Source organism: Dromaius novaehollandiae, chromosome 1, assembly GCF_036370855.1.
Source record: "Dromaius novaehollandiae isolate bDroNov1 chromosome 1, bDroNov1.hap1, whole genome shotgun sequence".
Taxonomy (NCBI): domain Eukaryota; kingdom Metazoa; phylum Chordata; class Aves; order Casuariiformes; family Dromaiidae; genus Dromaius; species Dromaius novaehollandiae.
Window position 1 is genome coordinate 217690345 of NC_088098.1, and position 18083 is coordinate 217708427.

The following is an 18083-nucleotide window of genomic DNA, read 5'->3' on the forward strand; positions in this document are numbered from 1 at the left end:
TGGTGAACTATCATAGTCCTCATTCTGGCCCGCGAGCCATGTGGCTGCTGAGGAATAGGCTAGAAAAGCTAAAATTTAAATGTAGTGTATTTTGTCTATGCTAAGATAGACTAAATAAAATAATAAAATAAAATGTAATAAAATAATATGTAAGCAGATGCTAGTATAGCTCTGATAAACCACTGCATTCTTCCATTGTTCACCAGTATCCTCATTTTTCTCTCAGGGGGAATTTTTTGAAGATATTTACCATCAGCTATCAATTGAAATATAATCCTACCAAGCCTAGACCCTGTCAAAACTAAAGGGATGAGAAAGCACTTTAGTTGGTTTCTATAACAGAAAAATCATGGGGAAAGAAATCCAGACGCTGTGGCACAACAAGGAAAGAGGTATCTGTTTGGGCCAAAGTAATTTTAAAAATCATTTTGACATTACAAAAGAAAAGTCCATCTGGGAGAATTTCAGTTAAAAATCCATGGGGCAGAGAAATGACATCCTTCGAGAAAAGCAGCCTTTGAAATAAATGAGATATGAAAACCCTCCGGCACAGAAAAGCACTTTGGGATTTTGTTCCCTGGGATGCCACCAGCTGGATATCTCGGAAATCGGAGAGCGTGGCTGCAGCTGCAAGGATGTGGGAAGGACAGACTTCCCCGGCTCTCCCGAAACCCGCGCGGGGCCCCGGCTTCGGCAAACCGCTGGAAGCGGCTGAGGCTCGTGCCGTGGTGCCGGGCTGCGGGAGAGGCAGGGATGAGCCCTTCCAGCGGCTCCTGGAATAACCTTGAATGCTCCCAACGGGCGCGTGGTTTCGCTGGAGCAGAAGGGTCCTGCGCTCCCCTCCCTCGCCAGCGCTGTCCATGCATTTTTCATGCAATTACTATTTACTTCTTGGCAGAGACTGACCCCAGGTCTGAGCACTGGGTTTTTCACCGGCATGCAAAGGAAGCCGGCGCAGGAGAGCCCGTCCCACCCTTCCATCTGCCAAGATCGCTGAGCGGTGCCAGAGCCAAACGCTGCAGGTTAAAGACTTGTTTTTACCACGTCTCCATCAGAACAACCCAGTAATAATAAAAAACATCCTGCAATTGCTCTGACTTCGCGCCGATGTAGGCAGGGAGGAGGAGGCTGGTGGGGATGTGAGATGGTTGCACACGAACGGCCTTGTGAAAACACCAGATCCTGAACAAGGAGCCCAAGCAGCAAGCTGGGAAGCAGCACGGGCTGCACGAGGATCTGCCCCCATGCAGGGGAAGGGCTGGTTCTTGTAGGGGCAGAGGAGAGGAAGGAAGAGGTGCACCAAACATCCCAGATGCCTGTATATTAATGCAAGAAGTGTGGGGAGCAAATAGAAAGAGCTGGAAGTCTAATCTCAAGCCTATAGCTTGTTACAGAGACTTAATGAAAAGATTTCCGTAGCTGGAATATTAATATAAAAAGGAAAGGCTTTTCAGAAAGGGCAGATCAGAGAAACAGGACTGCGATGCTTGGTCCATTGCGGAGATACAGATTTGTTCTGAGCTTCAGCCCACGGTGGGTGGTTAGAAAGTCTATATGAGAAGAAAATGAATGCTGCTGTGTGGGTCTGCTACAGAGCCGTGAAGATCGGGTGGATGAAGCTTTTGTAGGAAGCTAACGAGGTCATCAAAGCCGGAGTTTGCAGAAATGCGGGATTTTATCTGCCCAGGGAAGCGTTAGGAAAGGACTGCCTGTGTCAGCATGTGGAGGTGAGGATCGATCTGACCATGGTAGATGTGAACAGCGTACATTGCTGCTGCTGAGCTAGTTGCCCTAGGCTTGAGCTAGCCAAGGGAGAGAAATAGGTGCTTCCAGGTCGTGACTGAGCTCATCCTAAACTGGATGCATAGCCCAGGGCAGGAGAACTGTGCCCTGAACATAGCTGTCTCTCTCCACCAAAGACGAGGATGCTGTTACCAGCCCAGGAGCAGATGCTGGCACTGTAAATGGATAGAAAGATAGAAAGAAAGGGTTATAAGGGAGTGGTGTGACTCTCAGGGATCTCAAGTCAAGAAGAAGGCACGGAGAAGACAGGAACTGTGGGGGATTGGAGGGGACACTGTTGAAGAGCAGCATGAGCAAGTGAGGAGAGATGCAGCCCCAAGGATGGTCACGGGAGCAAGTCTGCGAAAAGAAGGAGGACCCAGGGGAGAGCTGGTCTGCCACTCCACGCTAGTGTTGCCAGCTGACACTATGAAAGCTGAGATGTTTAATGACTTTTTCACATCAACATTCACTAAAAGGTCATCTGCAACTGCAAGCAAAGTAAACACTGGCAATGAAGGGGAAAGCAAAAGCCGGAATGATGAAAGAATAGGTTAGGGAGTACTTTGAGCTTAGTTTTAAAACTTGCTAGGCCTTGTTTTAGAGGACTTAGGGACGGGGTCATTTTCAGTACTGCCTTTGGAAAGTCATGGGGAATATGTGAGACATTGGAAATCTGGATGAGTAACAGAAAAATAGCAAAAGCAGCTCAGAAAACAGCCGGGAGCCACGCTAAGCTGCCGTCAGTGCCGGCTGGCGGTTCGCCACGCCGTGGCTGTGCTGCCTGCACGCGGAGATAAGCCGAATTCGCAGCCAGCTATCGCTGACTACCGTGCAGGCAGTGCCAACGTGACATTCAGCAAACTCAGATGTCTTCTCCTTCAGAGCCTCTGCCTGGCCAGCAGGATACAGAACAGCCTCCGAGTTTTAAGACTTCACTTTTTTTGCAAGCGATCTTCGGTTCTTACAGCAAAGCCAAGTCACAGCGCAGAGCTATTAACATTGAACATGTCACTCCAGCATTTTACATCTTCTGGGGCAGCCCAACAAATGACTAATTAAGCTAAGGTAACAAGCTGGTGGGCTGACATGCTCCGCCACTGATCTCCGTTTTGCACAGACCTAGCCTCCCACTAACAGGCCACGTGGCCGCCTCTCGGGATGAGTTTAGCCGTGGCTACATCAGGAAAATATCTTCCAGGCACAATGGTGCCTTCTCATTAAGCCAGAATAATTGGATTTTCTAAATGGGAAGGAAAAATGTCCGTGTCCGTGTAATTATGCTCCTTGTGAGGAACTCGGAAATGTTGCAGGAGCAATTAAGAACAGAAGGACATCCATAATGCGTCAGTCCGGCCAGCCAGCAGCCCACCTCACCCCATGGGATGTCTCCAACGGTTGTCCCAAAAGTGAAAGCCCAGGGAAAACAAGGTGCACATGCTTACTCTTTTGGTTTCCATCGGGTCGCAGCTCGATGATTCCTGAGTTAGGACGGTCTTTAGGTATTTAGGTATTTCTCTTGCATGGATAGGCCAAGTCTTCGCTTGAATTCATGTTAGCTTTTAGCATTCACAATATCCCGCAGGCAGGAACCTCAAGGCTGAATTTTGAAGCACCCAACTGGTGACTTCGTTGGATGTCCCCAGAGCTAGGTCAAGATGTGATGTCAGTGTCTCACTGCAGGAATTCAGGCATTGAACGTGGGCTTGGCAGGGCCTGAGCAGCCCACATCTCACTGGAGCGCTGGGCTTCACCCACCCAAATGGAAATTTCTGCATGCAAGTAGCTCCTCCGGGCTTGGTGGAAAGAAATGAGCGCTCTGAGGATGTGGTGTCATGACGTGACCCCGCGCTGGCGATAGCCCCACTTGGAGCAGGAGGTTGAACGAGAGGCTGCCGAGGCTCTTCCAGCCTCAGTCTGGACCATCGGCTCGGGGCAGACACCGCAAATCCAGGTGGATCACGCTGCACTGGCACCCAGCACTCTCTGGGAAGGAGCCTGGCATGGCTCGCTTGGGTAGGGACACCCACCATGCCGTGACAAGTTGGGGGACGTGAATCCCACCGCTGCAACTGGCATTTTCTCAGCAAAATATATCAGTTATCTACATTTAACTGGGGATCCATAGACCAGCTCGTCTCTCCTCAGAGCACCCACAAACTCTGAGCTTGGCACCAAGCACGGCAGGTGACCGGAGGGCTGTTCATGGGGTGAGTGCCTGCAGCCACTCACCACCCCAGTAATTGCACCAGGGATGACACAGCTTCAACAGGAAAGAGGAGGATTGGCCCTATCCCAGATTGCTCGACTCAGGGCTGGACAGAGGCAGGATTTGGAGAATGGTCCCATCTCCAACACTGCTCATTGGTCTTGCTCCATGCGCTACTCCTGCAATCTCCATGTTGAGGTGCTGCAATTCCCACTCCTCGGAGAGCTGTTTTGGTCTTCGGAGATGGATGGATGCTGGGCAGCTCGCTCATCCCTGAACGCCAGGGCCAGGCTTCAGTGAAGACACTGCACATTGCGTTGTCCAGGACCCATCCCTGGGCTGCACACAGCTGTGATGACCATATTCCCCAAATCCTTCCCTGTCGCATAATGCTGATCACACACTGTGCTAGGGAGCATTAACAGGGTTTAAGTGGGGTCACAGCCCACAGGTCACACATCCACCCATGGGTGAAAACCTGAATGTCATACACAGACAGCAGACTTGCATATGGCTCGAATTACACAGCTATGGTAAGACGAGGTAAGACAAGAAGGACCCTCATTGAATGCCACTTACTTGGGCTCTGCACCCCACAGAAATAAGTAGCTGGGGGCTATTTGCCTGCCTAAAAGCTGGTGGGGGTTGTGCAGAGCTTTGGCTGGGCAGTCAGCTCCTGCTCGCCAGCGCAGCTCAGGTGAGGGGACGGACAGAGGGACCATCTCAAGTCCGGTGGGTGCTGGGGAGCCCGAGGGCTGGGGAGCTGTGTGCAAGATGTGCAGCGAGGGCTCAGCCGGGGGGTGGCACTGTGAGAGCAGAGAAGGAGGAAACTCCTTCAAACCGTGAGCTTGAACTTTGCAAACTCCCAGCGTCAGAGAGCGTTGAGCCCACCACGCCAGCAATCTCGGTTCTCTGGAGAAACCCTCAGCTTGGGATGAAGTTCATTTTTGGGAAGATCCCTGGGTAAAGCAGGAAATGTAGAACACTGAGTTTAACTGAAAATTTGGGCTAGGCAAAAAGGAAAACCAAGGAGCAACTCTCTATTGCTAATATGCGACAGATGTTTCGTGAGAGCGAGCAATTTATCCACCTGCATGTTGGGTGGTGGGTCTCCGGTGAGTCCCGCTCCACGCAGCACCCATGTCCCTGTTTCCTGAGCTGCTAGCAGCTGCATGGGTCCACAGACAGCAAAGCCATGCGGTGCTTGCATCTGCTCTGGTCTTTGAAGTCACAGAGAGGTTTGCAGATAGCTAAAGGCTGCTCTTTGTGCAGACTGACCGTGCTGTGCCCTCCAGCATAGCAACCGTAGAGCACAGCACCAGGGAAAACAGCTCAGAGAATCTCACATATCATCCTCCCTATTTAATGGCTTGGTCCTGTTTCTTGTGTAGAAATTACGGAGTGGTTTCTGCTGATTTAAGCTCCTGTAAACCCTTGTCTTACCATGCAGCGTGGCCTGGTTGGTATTGCTGGCGGGGGACTCCAGAAGCCTCACTTCCACCCTTGCTGGATAGACCTGCTGGCTGCTCCCAGGGAAATCCCTTCTTTTTGTGGACCTCAATTTCTCCACTTGCAAAATCAGGACAGTGGTTGAGACCGTGCTGCCCTAGGTGATGCATGTGGCTAGTGTCTGAAGGAGGTGGATATCAGGATGCTGGGAGCAGCATGGCTGTACCTGAGAGTGAGAGCAAAGTATGGGGGTTCCTCTTGCAGTTGCAAGGTTTAGGTCACCAGCAAACCTTTGTCATGAGCTGCAAACAGTGTCCCTGAGTGTCGATGACTCTCATGCTGTCCTCTCCTGGGTAAAAGTTTCTACTTCTTTGCGGCACCGTTTCAAAAAAACTTCCTAAAACCTTTGGATGGATAAACAGCTAAACATTAAAACATCCCCGACGTGGGGCTGGGTTGCCAACACACGGTCATTGGCACCATCTGAGCACTGGAACAGGTTGCCCAGAGCGGTTGTGGAGTCTCCTTCCTTGGAGATATTCAAAAGCCAGCTGGATAGGGCCCTGGGCAACGTGCTCTAGGTGACCCTAGTTGAATAGAGGGGTTGGAGTAGGTGATCTCCAGAGGCAGCTGCATCTCATCGTGAGAGCTCAGTGCTGACCATGCAGGAGCCCACAACAAACACTTCGGTTGCAAAAGTTGCTGCAGACAAGAAAGAGCCCTCAATGAAACAAATTTCCCCAGGGTCCAGGTGGCTTCCACCCTCCTCTTGACCAAGCTCCGCACGCCAGCTCTGCCCAGACTTGGGTAGCCCACCTGAAGGCCACTCCGGATGTCAGAGGGTACGAGCTGCACGAGACTGGCTGTAATTTTGGCAATCAGTGAGTCTTTCGCCCATTTTTAACCGGATGCCTTAGGGCCAACACAAGGCTTTGAAAAAACACAAGTGCACTGGGAGGAGGGAGCCTGCATCCCTCCCACCCCTGTACTCCTGTCTCCCTCGATCCTTGTTTTAGGAAATGTGCACAGTTTAAACAGAGGTCAAGTGCTGGAGGGAAATGCATTGGTATGGCATCCAAGTGCTATTTAGATTTGCAGTTTATTACTGTGTCACTCACCGTGTTCACAATGCGACCATTTATTAATTTTCTCTTGTTTAACTAGCTTATGAAGAATCGATCGTGCACGCTTGGCAGAAATTGGATAACTAAGCAGCAACACCCAGCATTTTATGTGCACAACAAAGAGAAATGAGCCATTTTTCTACCTAGGAATTCAGAAATTCTAAATTAACGCTGTGGTGAGTCATCTTTCTCACTGGGGCGAGCTGGATTCATTATTCTCAAGGCATTGTTTTGTTCCTATCTGAAATCCCTCGCATCTTGACGGGAGGAAGCTCTGCGTTACGCATCTCCGGAGCTTGCTGCCAGGCGAGGCCGGAGGGGTGGACCGGACCAGCAGGTCAAAGGGGGATCTGCAAATCTCTGGACAACAGGTCCATCAACAGAGAGTGAAGAGACTACGCAGGGATGAATTTATTTTTATGCAGATGATTTCTCAGTTATTTTTATTTTCCTCGGGAAAAAAATAATAATGAAATAAAGAGAGACAGAGAAAGCTATTTCAGATAGAAAAGATTTAAGAAAGTTCAACAGAAATAAATTATTTGCTGGATATTTTTCCTCTTTAAGTGTAGCATATGTGTATATGGAAGCAGTATTTTCCAGCTAGTCAGATTCAGAAGAACTAATGCACCACTTCTCATTTGTTATTATACTGTCCTGGGACATCCACAGGCTGCAGCAGTGTCCATGATTTACTTTATTTATAGGAGAGCAAAAAGAGGCACCAAGGTAACTCCTCACATCTTCAGAACTGGTTTTCCTTGCTCCATCTGAAGCAGACAGTGAGCCAGAAGGAAAGGCTTTCCAAGGACATGGTCACTTCGCTTATGCACGAATGTGTCCCGCGTAATGTCATCCATCAAATGTCATCTGTAAAGGCGGTTTTGCATGGGAAATTCAGCCACATGCAAAAAGGTGCATTATGTAAATCTGGGCGATAACTAACCTGTGGAAAAGCCTATGATCGAGTATGACAAAGGAGGTACCCAGAGCTCTTTTGGGAGCTTGGAGAAGACTAGATGGAAGAAGAGGTTCTCCAAACCAGGCTGCTCTATCAAAGGGGGCATCACTCCAACCAGGATTCAAACCATGCCAAACTTACTGTCAGCAGTGGCTGGAGCAGTCCTGGTAGTGGTGCTGCAGGAGCAGCGGCAGCATGTCGGGCACGCAAGTTTTCCCAGCAAAAGCTTTGGCTATCTGAGGCTTCTGCATACTCTGGCATGCAAACACTGATTATATTGTCCCTTGATGTTAATTATTAAGAAAAAACATTTTCATGATGTTTTTCAAAGAGCTGCAACCACTGAGAGACCAATTTGTGCTGCCTTCATTGTCATTGCCACCCAAGTGTAAAAATTAGTCTTTCAAAACAAACATGTTTGGAAAGAAAACTTCTCCAGAATGTTTACGGTGAGTGTTTTTAACATGAAAACCCAGGAGCTCTGCTATCGCATATATCACATCCATTGAAACAAAGTCATTAATTCAAGTGGGAAGCTGCTCCAGAAGACGTAATTTAGAAAACACATGTAAATGAGCAGAGTGATGACCTGTCCTGTTTGCACTGAGCTTGACAATGGCTTCACATTGCTGTTGTGTGCTCTTGCACCACGTGTTCCCTCCTCCTACCAAGCAGGGCCAGATCCTGCCTGGATCTGCAGAGCCTCACAGAAGGGTTGAGGTTGCAAGGGACCTCTGTAGGTCACCTAATCCAGCCCCCTGTTCAAACTGGGTCACCTAGAGCACGGTGCCCAAGACCCTGTCCAGACTGCTTCCCAGTGCGCCAAAAAGTGCTCCGAGAAGTGACCGCAAAAGCAAGATAACCAGGGATGAGCTTGCAGTGAGGGACAGGGCAGGAATCAAATGCAAACCAGGGCATGACAGCAGTGCTGGGAAAGCGGGTGGAAGGGAAGAGGGTGGAAGGGGGCTCTGGGCAGCAGGAGAGAAACCTTGGGAAGCACCAGTGAGACTCAGGCTACGGTGCACACGCCGGAGCAGAAGCGACTCACGAGCTGGAGGAGCAGTCTGGCAGTGGGAGAAGGTAACTTGGACGTGTCTGAGGGCAAAGGGAAGGAGGGAGAAGAGTAGTTGTAAAGCAGTATCTTATCAGTGGTAAGCAGTGAACTGACCAGACCCAACGTGGGGTTGGTTCTTCTGCCAGCACAAGGGACAGTCCCAGCCAGGCAGTGCAGGAGCCCTTGGATAAAAATCACACCGCCTCTGAGAGGCATCGTGATCTCGTTTGGGAAGGCTTGGTCATCTCCCACCTGAGAACAGAGGCCCAGCAGCTCTGCTGCCCTGGAGGGGATTGTGCTTCGTCCCACCGCTGGCCAGCTGTGCTCGGGGGTAGTGTGGGGCAGCTGCTGCTCTGCACTGTTGTAGCTCTGCAGGGTGGATTTGCCTCTCGTCCAAAGAGCAGGATTCGTCTTGTGTCCTTTTCTTGGCCTTTCCTCGTCCTAGTCAATCTGAGATTCACATTTGAGTGAGTTCCCTTGGTTTTGTGTGTAGCCAACACAGAGAAATCGGCATTTTTTTATTGAGCAGTTTCTCCAGCCTATGTCAGACATCGGCTTCAGCATGAGATGAATTTCCCCAAAAGAGCATCTCACCCACCCTGGCCTAGAGCTGGAACAGGGGCAGCAAGCTCTGCTTGGGGTGACCTCTCCATGCACCCACTGTGGCAGTGACAGCACCAGGATCCTTCCAGCATCCTGCAGAGCAGCATCCCTGGGAGGAGACATCTCAGATGCCACCAGCTGTCCACGCACTCCTGGCCATGCCACTTGCAATGCCAGCAGGCTGTTTTGAACCAATTCACACCTTGAGGCTTCCTGTCCTGCCCCTAGGGAAGCCAATGATGATATTCACAGCGTTTTAAAATCTGGCATTATTCCCATCTCACACTTTGCAAATTAAAACAAACTGGGATTCATCTTTGTTTCCTTAGGCTCCCAGGAAGATCTCAACTACTTGCCAAGCCCTCAGAGATGCTCTGCCGCCCCAGTCTCCAACAGTTTTACAACTGTGCAGGATCCCCAGGATCTTGGACTAAGGAATTCCTCCCAAAACCTGACCGATATTTGAGCTTGACTTGTCCTCCCAGGAAGCATCATGGGTAAAATGGCCTTGAGGATGCACTCCAGGGCACCACGAGACCTCTCCACCTGGCAGAAGTCTCCTCCAGCTCATTTATTTATCAAAGGCATGACTGTAAATTGGATAAATAACTAGGTCTAAGCAATGGAAATGGACATCTGTTGGCCTTTTTGTGATGTCTCTTGATGCTCTTGTGATATAAGTGGGTGCATTATTTGAGAGCTGCTAATATTGTAGTCAAATCTGTATTTTTCTGTATGGTGTCCAAGGATGCATCTTGCACCACAGGAGCCTGGGGGGTGTCCGAGCATATTTACATAGGACAGGAAGGATTTAGCCCTTTCTAATTGCAATCCGACAGCTTTCACTTGAGGATGGTTAAGAGACAGTGAAGGTTTTCACACAGGCAGTAAGTGCCTCTAGGCTTTCTGTAGAGTCAATGGAGAGAGAGAGGCTTCCCAGGGAGGAGAATCCACAGCTCCTCACATCTCCAAAGGGCTGTCGTCTTTCCCCTTGGCCTCAGCCACTCTTGAGGAAGCCTGCAAAAGAAGAAATGGTGAGGTTTAGAGGTGACGGTCTCAGGGACGGAGAGGGGAAGGAGATGGGCTGTTCGCAGACGTGACCCAGGGACGTCAGAGGCGGTTGTCCCGGTCACCCGTGCAAGGGGCTGGTAGGCTGGGTGAAGGCAGACATGCCTAAACGGGGTGCATGGAGCAGTCCTGGGCTCCTGTCGAAGGGAGAATTAGGAACCTGAGGCCAATCCTGCAGGGACTGCACCCAGAGAAACTCCCAGCACGTCACAGAGAGCCAGGCCCACTGCCATGCACATCCTCCTCTGTGACGCCTGATCCTCGTGTACCAGAAGAGCCAAGTACCATGTTCGACCCGAGAAAATCCTGGACAGAGGAGATGCAGCTAGAAGAGAAGGTTGGGTCTGAATTTGGGCTATGTCCATGTTCAGGAGAACTGCTGCTGGCCCCCACCAGGACGCTGCTCCTTTGCTGTCAACTCTTGGCCTTGCACCACATCTTGGCTCATGCCGTGGATAGATGGCTAGAGCGGGGTAGATGGGAATATCGTATTTCCGTGCCCTCCAGAGCGTGACCCCAGGAGTTCAAAAGGAAACCACAATGATGAGGCCAATATTGAACCGTGGGAACCTCCTCCAGGGCTGGAAGAAACGAGCGGCTTTCCTCTGGTGTTTCTCCACCAACCATTCTCCAAGCCCCAGCTACGACAGCGCAGTTTCATCATGTTGCAAACTTTGCGTGGCGGAAACTCTTGCTTTGCTCCTCTTGATCATGCAAATCCGGTGCATAATTTACACCTGTTATGAACCGCGGAGTGCAACAGGGGGATTCAAAACTACGGAGATTATCTATCACGAAAATAAGCGTGTGTGGATCTCCCAGCTCAAGGCAAGAAAACATCGTTGAGATCATCTCTAGGGACAGGGTAGGGGAGTGGGGCAGTTTTTACAAGAGATGTTCAATGATGTTAGTGTATTTGCCAGATGATTTATTGCAGGAGTTCTGCACTTACCACTAAGGATAACACTAGGGAAGGAGAAGACCTTGTTACCACTTTAAAGTGCAAGTGAGTTATTGTTTATATCATTCTGCTAACATGATAATATTTTTCCACCTAATTAAGTGTTTCCTTTTGATTTACTTTTTTCTTGTGGAGTCAAGGATGGAAAAAAATTAGTATAGTATATGTCAACAGGCTCCAAGAATGAGAATTTGATTTACTATGTCTGAAAACAACTTCAAATCAATGCTAATTTTAAGGACATTACATGCTGGAAATTTTAATTTAATACCATACATTATGTTGTTTTTATAGTACAGCATTTTTTTATACAAATTACATCCTTAAAGCTTACCGGTTTTGAAAAAAATACCAATAAAGAGAAATGTAGGATTGCTTAGATGAAAAGGAGAGAGTATCCAAAATGTCAGTGGCATTGAAATCTCAGTGGGGCACAAAATCTGTTTATTCTTAATATTAAATGGGTTTCTTCTATATGCAGAAGACATTACATGGATTTCTTCTATATGCAGAAGACTTTCTGGGTGAAAGGTGAATTTATCTGAAAATCACCAGAGATTTAATGATGCTAGAAAATTGCATGAGACCAACAATTGCTCTCAACTACTTGAGGCCAAGCACAAAACATTTCCAAGAGAGCTGGATTTCCCTTGTCTTAAACTGGGCATAAGGAAAGGCAATAAATCTAATTAAGTTTCATTTTCCTTTTCTTTTTCTCAGTATAAACCTAGCAAAAACAAGGGAAGGGGTTTGAACATAAATTAGTTTTGATTTTTCTGATGCTGGAGAAAATCGTGAGATTCCAAAGGAATTTGTGCCAAAGGATTTTGTGTGTGGAGTAGCAATCTGGAGGCTGGAATAGAAGAGGCTGGAAATTTCCAAAATGTCGCTTTATTTTGCCGCAGTCACCATGCATATTCCATAAAGTTTGGGCAGAATAGTCCTTTCTAATCTACATTAAATCATTGTGTGCAACAGAGGAAATATTTCCATTGAGAGGAAAGAAAATCTTTGTAACACAGAAATCTTCAGAGCGCATAACGGAGGTATGTAAAATAAACGGAAAACTCTGGCATGCTCTTTTTTTTTTTTACCTTTCCTGCTACAGAAGAATGAGTGCAGAGCCAACACAATTGAGGAAAACATTTGTAATTTATAAAAGACAATGGTTATTTCTACAAAAGAGAGAGGATAAACTGCTCAGTTACAGACAATAACAGGGAAGAAACTAAAAGGATCACAAATTTATATGAACCATGTCATTGTAGAGCTACGTTATATAGGATGAAGCCACGAAGAGGCTGGAAGCTGTCACGTATCATGTTACGTGTCACGGCCGAGTCCATCCAAGATGAAAACGCTGACTGATCCTTTTTCTGAATTTTTCATTATGGAGTCTTGGAACTTCACGAAGCTCTAAAAGGTTTCTTACTAATCAGCAGAAAAGACATGAGGGCTAGATGAGCCAGAGCATTTATTATGGAAATTCCTTTGCTTTTATGTACCAGGAAAAAAACCAGAGGCAAAAAAAAAAAAAAAAGAAAAAAAAGAAAAAAATCTACATTTGCATGTGAATTCCAGCCATCCCAGCAGAAATCCATCACATGCCGCAACAGCGATGGGAAACGCAGGGAGCTGCAAGCAGCCAACCAGAGGTAACATGAAAACCGCTGGTGAGAATGACATTTGGTAGCAAAGCTTGTAAAAGCTGGCAAAAGAGAGAGAAATGAATACGCAGACCCCAAGTCTGAGCCAATCCCCTGGATTCCCTTGGGGAGAAGAACGGGCATGTTCAGTTGCACCCTGAAAATGCCCCTTTTCCCCATCGCCCGGAAAGGGAACCCAGGGGACCGGCGAAGGCGGAGGGCTCTGCGTGGAGAGCACCCAAAGTCAGGGCAGGCGAATCCTGCCCGACCCATCGGAGCCAAGGCATCCATCACACCTCCTAGCAAAGCAAATGTCATGCACGTCTTGTCCATGGGATCGGAGCATCTCTCCTCCAGCGGTGCAATTAGTCTTGTCCTTGTAACTGCTACCACCCCTGCAAAAATAGCAGAAGAGTTTTATGTGACTCTAGAGAGCATCACTTATATCTCTCTTAGCCTTGTCTCCTTTTTTTGGCAAGATCTAAAGGGGGAAAACAGGCCACCCAGAGCCTTCAGACCTAACTCACATTATCAACAGAGAATTCAGACCATTTTAATTGCGGGTTAGAGACTTCACACGCCTGTGCCCCAGGGCGGTGGAGTTAAGTGCATTGCCACACGCTCGGCTCTGTGCGATCTCCTGTGTCCTCTGCACAACCTCCACAAGCTCCTCAGAGAAGCCCCCCACGTTCCCAACCCCGCAGCCTTCCTGCGCACAGGCCGGGGCTGTCTCCTTACTCCCTGGTTTTCCCCGCAGGTGTTTCCACCAGCCATGGACAGCTGCAGCAGCAACGCTTCCACTAAACACTTTGTCCTGGTCGGGTTTCCGGCTCTGCAGGACTTCGAGACGCCCCTCTTTGCCGTCTTCTTGTTATCCTACCTGCTGATCCTGGTTGGTAATGCCACTGTCATCGCTGTGGTTGTGGTGGACCACAAGCTCCACAAACCCATGTACTTTTTCCTGATTAACCTCTCCGTGTTAGATGTGCTGTTTACAACCACCACCATTCCCAAGATGCTAGCCATGTTTCTGGCCAACGCTAAAACCATCTCGTTTCACGGCTGTTTTCTGCAGATGTACAGTTTTCACGGGCTAACAGTAACCGAGGCGCTGCTTCTCGTCGTCATGGCTTACGACCGCTACGAAGCGATCTGCAACCCCCTGCATTACCCAGCCAAAATGACAAGGAGAGTGAACGTTCAATTGGCCACCAGCGCCTGGGTGACGGCACTGCTGATACCCGTACCCGTCACCGTGCAAACCTCTCAGTTGTCCTACGGCGAAACCACCACAGTCTATCACTGCTTTTGTGACCACCTGGCAGTGGTGCAAGCGGCGTGCTCAGATTTCAACGCCGACTTCCAAACCTTCTTGGGCTTCTCCATCGCCATGACCGTGTCGATCGTCCCGCTCTTGCTCGTCACCCTCTCATACACCTGCATCATCATCTCCATACGGAAGATCAGCTCCAAAGAAGGACGTGCTAAAGCGTTTTCGACTTGTACCTCCCACTTGACCGTGGTTGGCACTTACTATTCGTCCATTGCCGTGGCATATGTTTCCTACAGAGCAGACATTCCTGTTGATATCCATGTCATGAGCAATGTTGTCTTCTCCATTTTAACCCCCTTGTTAAATCCGATCATTTACACTTTACGAAATAAGGAAGTGAAATCTGCAGTTAAAAAGGCTATTTTTCTGAGAATTCCTCTGCTTCGGTAAAATTTACAGCAGTATAGAAGATTGATGCAAAATTAGTCCTTTGGTTAATTAAGACACCATTGCCTTTGGAGTCAGGTTTGGGTCCTGTGAACAGTGGTATATCCTATATTAATGTATTTCATCCTGTTTCTATGAAATTTGTAGTGTACTTGCATAAAAATATTCATAATTTTCTACTTTGGTTTATATTCTTCTGCGACCAAATTGCTGATGCACTAAATAAAGCTGTGGAGGCACTGAACAAAACTCAACAAGAGTGATAGCACACTTCATTAACTTTTCCCTCCACGTTGCAACACAGAGGATTCATCATTTTAAAATTTCAGACATGATAGCAGTTATTTTCCTGAGAAATGAGAGGGGAACCTGGATTGTTATTTCTGGGTGAGAAAATTCTCTACAATATTACTTTATAGGACTGCAGAACTGTGCGAAAAGTAAAAGAGAAATTTAATATGCAACATGTACAGCTTGATGAAATGGTATCTGTGTGCAATATATCAATCTCCTCTTTTATCATGCAGTCTGATTCACAGATTCCTGTATAATGAAGGCTAATGCGAAGCAACAGTCAATAAAACACAATGAACTTCAAGAGACAGAGATTCTGTCAAGCATCAAAAAGTGTGAATGTTTATCTGGAGCTCACTTAATTCACTTTTTCCAGAGCAGACAGATAGTCTGGTATAAATGAGCATCTCTAACCACTTCCAATAGCTCTGGTTTTTTTAACATGCTGAAAAATACATCTCTCCTACGATGTCTGTCTTCAATGGACCATTTCAAAGTACGTTAAAGGCGTTGGGGTCAGCTGCAACTGAGATTTGGGTGAAGACTTGGGCTACCTCTCTTCTTACATGAGCTCACTCTTCATTTTCAATAAATCAGCCCATCTTCCACTCCCCATCTGCCCCTCACACGAGGCCGGATGAAGACGGGGAAGGAGGAAGGGCCAGGACAGAGCCTGGGCAAGCTCCTGTGAAGGATGGAGCTGGAGAAGAGGCAGTTTTAACTCAAGATGGCTGATTCAACCCGAAGCATGACCATTGCTTCGAGAACCCGCATCTATCTGTCACCAAAAACGTACACAAAAACTCGAGATTAAGTCAGAGATCTGTACCCCTTCTCAGAGAATTAAGAAAGGGTTAATCTAAAAATTTGAGTGCTTTTGGAGGAAGAAGAGAGGTTATTTTTAAAATGTTTAAAATAGAGACCCTAAGGTGCAGAGCGGTTTCTCTATCGTGAGCATGTGTGTGGGAGCACAAATAAGAGCTGCCGAAGGCATTGGCATATCCGCTGCTGGATTCCCAACCTCCTCCTTCCCTGGGGCAGGTGGCAACCCCGCTCAGGGACAGCCCCTCGCTCCGAACGAGAAGGCATTATGGGTTTCAAGCAGGGAGCAATAGACACATCACATCACACACACATCACCTCATCAATAATAAAATGAAGCCTGGAAAAAAATAGCAGTAGCTCCTCCTCTCAGAAGGGAGTTTCCTTCCAACAGCTGAGGCTCTTCAGCACGTCGTTATTTGCAGAGATCCCACTGACACGGAAAGGCTTTTCTCGACATGAAACAGAAATTCCCCAGAGTGAGACAGGGGCATGCTCTGCAAATTGAGAGTTGATCACCAGTTCCTAAGACAAGAGAGATGCACAGATTTTAAGAAAAAGATAGGAAATTCTTTGTCTTCAACAGGGATCTTCCAGACCTACTTAGGAGCATAAGTTCAGGTGCCCCAAGAGCTTTCATGGGACGAGGTGGTAGCTAATGAGTTTTAGGGACTTCCAGGATTAGACTGTGTTAGAGAGTGAGCTCCGCGGATCACTGAAAATCAATTTTCCCTTGGTCCCAGATTATGTGGGATGTGGCCTTTCTGCTCTTAATTTCCCAGAAAGACACATTAACTTCCCCGTTGCGCATGCTCAGTGCAGCGGTAAGGTGGAGGCAAGAGTGGGTGGGGATCCAGGCTCTGCTGTGGGCTGATGATGGGCGACCACCGTTGGGTGGGGGGTCTTGCTCTGCAAAGCCCAGTAGATGAGCGCAGATCATGAGAGCTTGGGCTGCGCGGCTGGGAAAGAAGGGGGACAGGGGACAGGGGCTCGGACTGGGAGAGTGGGTAGATGGGAGGGTCCCGCAGTGCCAGTGCAAGAAGGTGCTGGCCAAGGTGGGTGCAGGGGTTGTGCCCTGGGTAGTGGAGCTGGGGCCAGGCTGGGGCTGGGGGAGGCTGGACGGAGGAGGAGAATGATGAGGCTGAAGGTGATGGGTGAGAGGATGCCACTTGTCAATGTGAAGACGCCAGACAGGGTTGAAGGTGATGCTTGTGGGACACCTGGTCCTGCAGCAGCGAGGGCAAAGAAAGGGCAAGAGATTGGAGTGGGTCTGAGGAAGGGAAAAGATCCTGGATTTGGTCCTGGGAAGGGAAAGGATCCTGGAGTGGGTCCTGGGAAGGGGTTTCTGGGATCATCTCTTCTGGCGCTCCACAACACAAACCACCAAATTCATCCAAATTTATTTCTGCATCCACTCCTTCACTTTTACTTGAACTAGAATAGCCTTTAAGTTGAAATTACCTCTTACCATAACCTCCAGTAAAATGTTCTTATTTTTTATTGTTCTCACTGGTAAAACCCTAAGCCTTATTTCCACTTTGATGTTATTCATTTCCAGTTTCCAGTTATCAGATCTTGCTCTACTTTTTGTCTGACACCAGGTCTCTGTTCCTCATGTAAATCCTCATACAAGATGATCAAACTCTTCCTTAATCTTCTTTGATGACCTAAATGAAATGGATGCCCAGAGACTCTCACTGGAATGCATCTTTTCCAAACTTTTAACCATTCTCATAGCTGTTCTCTAAACCGTCTTTATATTGTAACACTCTTCTTGAAGGACGATCATAAAAACTTGATATACTAATCCTATATTGGTTGTACCAGCATCAAATATAGAGATTATCACTGCTTAATGCTTTAAACATTCCCTTCCTGATACACGTAGAATGATGGTTTTAGACCTCTCATCAAATCATTTTTCAGAGGAAGTGTTTCCTAGGAAAGAGCCCTCAATAGATGAATTTTGGTTACTGTGAAACTGATATATTTTGTTTGCACAGATTTTTCCAGAGGATGGGAAACAGGCAGCACCCAGAGCTGCAAGGATCCAGGCATGACGGTGGTGCTTAGCCCAGATCCCGTCAGGGCTTGGATGCCTTTTTCTCCTGAGATCCACAGCTTGGAGATCCCTCCCAAAGGCTTGTCCTTACAGCCCTGCAGTCAGGAGAGACACGGAGTCACGGATAATAACTCAGAGCACTCGTTCACCCTCACAGGATCTGGGTGACCCAGACCCAGCTCCCTCCTCCGTCTACCAGGAGCTCGTCCCGCGTCTCCCACTGCTTTGCAGCACCAGCCACTATATTATGTGCTGCTTTGGGCCAGGGCACTAGAAAGTCATTAAAAATTCATTGCAGTTGACAGGAAGAGTGAGTACAGCCTCATTA

General features: G+C 48.0%; 1 protein-coding gene across 1 annotated transcript; it reads left to right on the forward strand.

Moving 5' to 3' along the window:
• The first annotated feature begins 13629 nt into the window (after window positions 1-13629).
• LOC112992330 (olfactory receptor 2AT4) lies at window positions 13630-14580 on the forward strand. Its single transcript, XM_064508060.1, has one exon. It carries the CDS (start codon window positions 13630-13632, stop codon window positions 14578-14580), a length of 951 nt encoding a protein of 316 aa, XP_064364130.1.
• Window positions 14581-18083: the final 3503 nt, after the last annotated feature.